This window comes from Pseudophryne corroboree, chromosome 1 (genome assembly GCF_028390025.1).
Source record: "Pseudophryne corroboree isolate aPseCor3 chromosome 1, aPseCor3.hap2, whole genome shotgun sequence".
In the NCBI taxonomy this organism is placed as follows: Eukaryota; Metazoa; Chordata; class Amphibia; order Anura; family Myobatrachidae; genus Pseudophryne; species Pseudophryne corroboree.
In genome coordinates, this window is record NC_086444.1 from 439,616,591 (window position 1) to 439,621,202 (window position 4,612).

Sequence of the window (4,612 nt, forward strand, 5' to 3'; positions counted from 1 at the left end):
TACATTTTAGGATATTCTCCTGCTTTCTGTCAGCAGGTTCCTTACGGGCGGCCGTATCCGGAGACGGTAGTGCCACCTGTTTTGACAAGCGTGTGAGCGCTTTATCCACCCTAGGAGGTGTTTCCCAACGTGCCCTATCCTCTGGCGGGAAGGGGTATGATGCCAATAACTTTTTAGGAATTATCAGTTTTTTATCGGGAGAAACCCACGCTTCATCACACACTTCATTTAATTCCTCAGATGCAGGAAAAACTACAGGTAGTTTTTTCTCACCAAACATAATACCCTTTTTAGTGGTACTTGTACTATCAGAAATGTGTAAAACATTTTTCATTGCCTCAATCATGTAACGTGTGGCCCTACTGGAAGTCACATTCGTCTCTTCATCGTCGACACTGGAGTCAGTATCCGTGTCGGCGTCTGTATCTGCCATCTGAGGTAGCGGCGTTTTAGAGCCCCTGATGGTCTTTGAGACGCCTGGACAGGCACCAGCTGAGTAGCCGGCTGTCTCATGTCATCAACCGTCTTTTGTAAAGAGCTGACACTTTCACGTAAATCCTTCCATAAGCTCATCCACTCAGGTGTCGACTCCCTAGGGGGTGACATCACCATTACAGGCAATTGCTCCGCCTCCACATCATTTTCCTCTTCATACATGTCGACACAGTCGTACCGACACACAGCACACACACAGGGAATGCTCTGATAGAGGACAGGACCCCACTAGCCCTTTGGGGAGACAGAGGGAGAGTATGCCAGCACACACCAGAGCGCTATATATATGTTGGGATAACACCAAACAGAGTGTTTTTCCCTTTATAGCTGCTGTGTATATTATACTGCGCCTAATTAGTGCCCCCCCCCCCCCCTCTTGTTTTACCCTTTTCTGTAGTGCAGGACTGCAGGGGAGAGTCAGGGAGACGTCCTTCCAGCGGAGCTGTGAGGGAAAATTGCGCCAGTGTGCTGAGGAGATAGGCTCCGCCCCCTTCTCGGCGGACTTTTCTCCCGCTTTTTTCAGGAATCTGGCAGGGGTTAATATACATCCATATAGCCCTGGGGGTTATATGTGATGTAATTTAGCCAGCCAAGGTGTTTATATTGCTGCTCAGGGCGCCCCCCCCCCCAGCGCCCTGCACCCATCAGTGACCGGAGCGTGTGGTGCATGAGGAGCAATGGCGCACAGCTGCAGTGCTGTGCGCTACCTTGGTGAAGACTGATGTCTTCTGCCGCCGATTTTCCGGACCTCTTCTTGCTTCTGGCTCTGTAAGGGGGCCGGCGGCGCGGCTCTGGGACCGGACTCCGAGGCTGGGCCTGTGTTCGGTCCCTCTGGAGCTAATGGTGTCCAGTAGCCTAAGAAGCCCAAGCTGGCTGCAAGCAGGCAGGTTCGCTTCTTCTCCCCTTAGTCCCTCGATGCAGTGAGCCTGTTGCCAGCAGGTCTCACTGAAAATAAAAAACCTAAAACTAACTTTTCCTAAGAAGCTCAGGAGAGCCTCCTAGATTGCACCCAGCTCGGTCGGGCACAAAAATCTAACTGAGGCTTGGAGGAGGGTCATAGGGGGAGGAGCCAGTGCACACCAGGTAGTCCTAAAGCTTTTCTTTTTGTGCCCAGTCTCCTGCGGAGCCGCTATTCCCCATGGTCCTTACGGAGTTCCCAGCATCCACTAGGACGTCAGAGAAATTAGAAATTTTATTTGACAACTGATTATCACAGGATTTTATCCTCTCTACTTACTTTGTATCAGAAATGGAATGGGTAGACTGTGCTGTCAGGCGGTCAGCGCCCATTTTTTTTTATCAGAGCAGCTGCGTGTGATGGCACGCAGCTGCCCCGAAAACGTCCTGGTCTGCAGCTGTTTTCCCGGTGCCATCCCCAAAATGCTGTAACTCCACCCCCACAACAAGCGCCTGTCAATCACATTGCAGCCACGTCCTTCAGGGATGTAGCCGCAATGTGTAGGGTCGCGTACGCACACAATGGCTGGTGTGCGTGCGCAGAACACCTGGATGCGGCCGCTGTGAGCAACTGCACAGCTGCGTCCAGGTCTGTATCGGACTGTTTGTTCTGTCTCATATCCAATTTTTTTGCAAAGGATTCCAGGTTTATGTTTTCACAGCAGGATCTGATTATTTGGCACACATAGCAATACAGCATTCAATCCAAAAGCCAAGCCATAAAATCATTGCACAACTTGACCACAGATATGATTGACCAAATTGGGGAGATCTAGTCTCTTCTCATTATTGTCTAAGAGGCTGGATCATTTCCAGCAACAATAAGTTCTGTTATACACCTTTCCCACCAAATTTCCCGGACCAGCTGGGTCACTGATCTTGGGTTTCAAGCCATTTCACAGCAGCTTGAAACACTTTCACACTGCAGGCTGGACCCGGGTTATTTCTGGGGATTCAACTTCATACAGCCCTCCATACAGTGTTAACAGGACCCGTGTCGGTTTGATGACCTAGGCTACCTGTTCACACTGCCCCGTAACCTGGGTCGTCCGGTGTCCAACTCAACGGTGTCAACTTTTTTTCAGTGACCATTTCACATAAAGTAGCTACCTGTGTTAACCCATCAATAACTTGGGTCAAAGCAGCGGTGTGAAAAGGGTATTAGTGTTATTGGAACATGAGGGCGCATACAAGGTTTAGCAGTTACAGTATCTTAGACCTGCTGTCTGCTAAGAGTCTGATAATGGGGGTAATTCCAAGTTGATCGCAGCAGGAATTTTTTTAGCAGTTGGACAAAACCATGTGCACTGCAGGGGAGGCAGATATAACATGTGCAGAGAGAGTTAGATTTGGGTGGGTTATTTTATTTCTGTGCAGGGTAAATACTGGCTGCTTTATTTTTACACTGCAAATTAGATTGCAGATTGAACACACCACACCCAAATCTAACTCTCTCTGCACATGTTATATCTGCCTCCCCTGCAGTGCACATGGTTTTGCCCAACTGCTAAAAAAATTCCTGCTGCGATCAACTTGGAATTACCCCCCTATGATCTGTTTTGGTAATGCAGTGTTTGTGCCTAGTTTTTGAAATATGTTTTATACAAAACATTTTTCAGCAATCAGTCCCCTTATTAGTATGATGTTCCAACTCACAATACAAATACATTTTCTGGATCTTCCTACAGTAGACTAACATATATTGACATTGTTATCTAATGCCAATTAATAAAATTGTTATTAATATGTAACCACTCCTCCACATCTCAGCAATCTAACACAGATGATCCATTTGTAGGCGTGGTGTATATTGTGGCAATATAGCCCTCTACCCTGACATCTGCAGGAAAGACATAAAGCATTCATAATCACACCGCGCCTGTTCTCTGACAGCGATGAATCTCATATTCTGCATGTCTGTGATTTCAGCCTTCATCTTTCCATTTCCAGGTTTTGTGTTAGGCAATGATGTGTCCCAAAGTGATTCTGAGATAACAGCAAGAGAAGGCGACACCATCACCCTGGATTGCAGTTACACATCCACCAAATACGTTCTAATCTGGTATTTGCAGAAGCCTGGGATGTCTTTGGTATTTCTTCTTAATGATGAGAAACAGAAAAGTGATCTAGATGAGGAGTACAGGGAGCGATACTCTGCCTCTCATGACCCGCTGAGAAAAACCTTTCAGCTGACAATTACAAACATTCAGCTTTCTGATGCTGGGGATTATTACTGTGCTCTGGAGCATGGCACTGTATGCATTGCAGAGTCTGAGCTGCACTATAACTCTCTCTGCTGATACATGCTCCATATGTTGTCCGGTGTGTGTACTCCTGGAAAGTGACAAATGTTCATGTGTGTTAAAGGACAATAAGCTGCTCCCTCCTAATCCTAGTGCTTCTATTTATTAATGAGATAACATGAGATATAGAATAATATAATGTGCTGGGGGTGTCTGTATCAGGGATTATATGTGCTGGGGTGGGAGAGCTGTGTGTGGGATTATATGTGCTGGGGTGGGGGGAGCTGTATGTGGGATTATATGTGCTGGGAGCTGTGTGTGAGATTATATGTGCTGGGAGGTGGAAGCCGTGTGTGGAATTACATGTGCTGGGGGTGTCTGTATCAGGGATTATATGTGCTGGGGTGGGGGAGCTGTGTGCGAGACAATATGTGCTGGAGTGGGAGAGCTGTGTGTGGGATTATATGTGCTGGGGTCTAGGATCTGTGTGTAGGATTATATGTGCAGGGAGGGGTAAACTGTGTGTGAGATTATATGTGCTTGGAGGGGGGATCTGTGTGTGGGATTATATGTGCTGGGAGGTGGAAGCTGTGTGTGGAATTACATGTGCTGTGGGTGTCTGTATCAGGAATTATATGTGCTGGGGTGGGGGAGCTGTGTATGAGACTATATGTGCTGTTGTGGGAGAGCTGTGTGTGGGATTATATGTGCTGGGGTGGAGGAGCTGTGTGTGGGATTATATGTGCTGCGAGGGGGGAACTGTGTGTGGGATTATATGTGCTGATAGGGTGGAGCTGTGTGTGGGATTATATGTGCTGGGGTGGGGGAGCTGTATGAGGGATTATATATGTTGGGGGATATCTGTATCAGGGAATATATGTGCTGGGAGTTGGGAGCTGTGTTTGGGATTATATGTG

General features: G+C 47.5%; 1 gene segment (V, D, J or C); it reads left to right on the forward strand.

The window, feature by feature from the left end:
* The first annotated feature begins 3,347 nt into the window (after positions 1-3,347).
* Positions 3,348-3,752, forward strand: LOC134972323 (T cell receptor alpha variable 34-like). The segment is given in 1 exon segment: positions 3,348-3,752. A coding segment is annotated over 1 exon segment (405 nt).
* Positions 3,753-4,612: the final 860 nt, after the last annotated feature.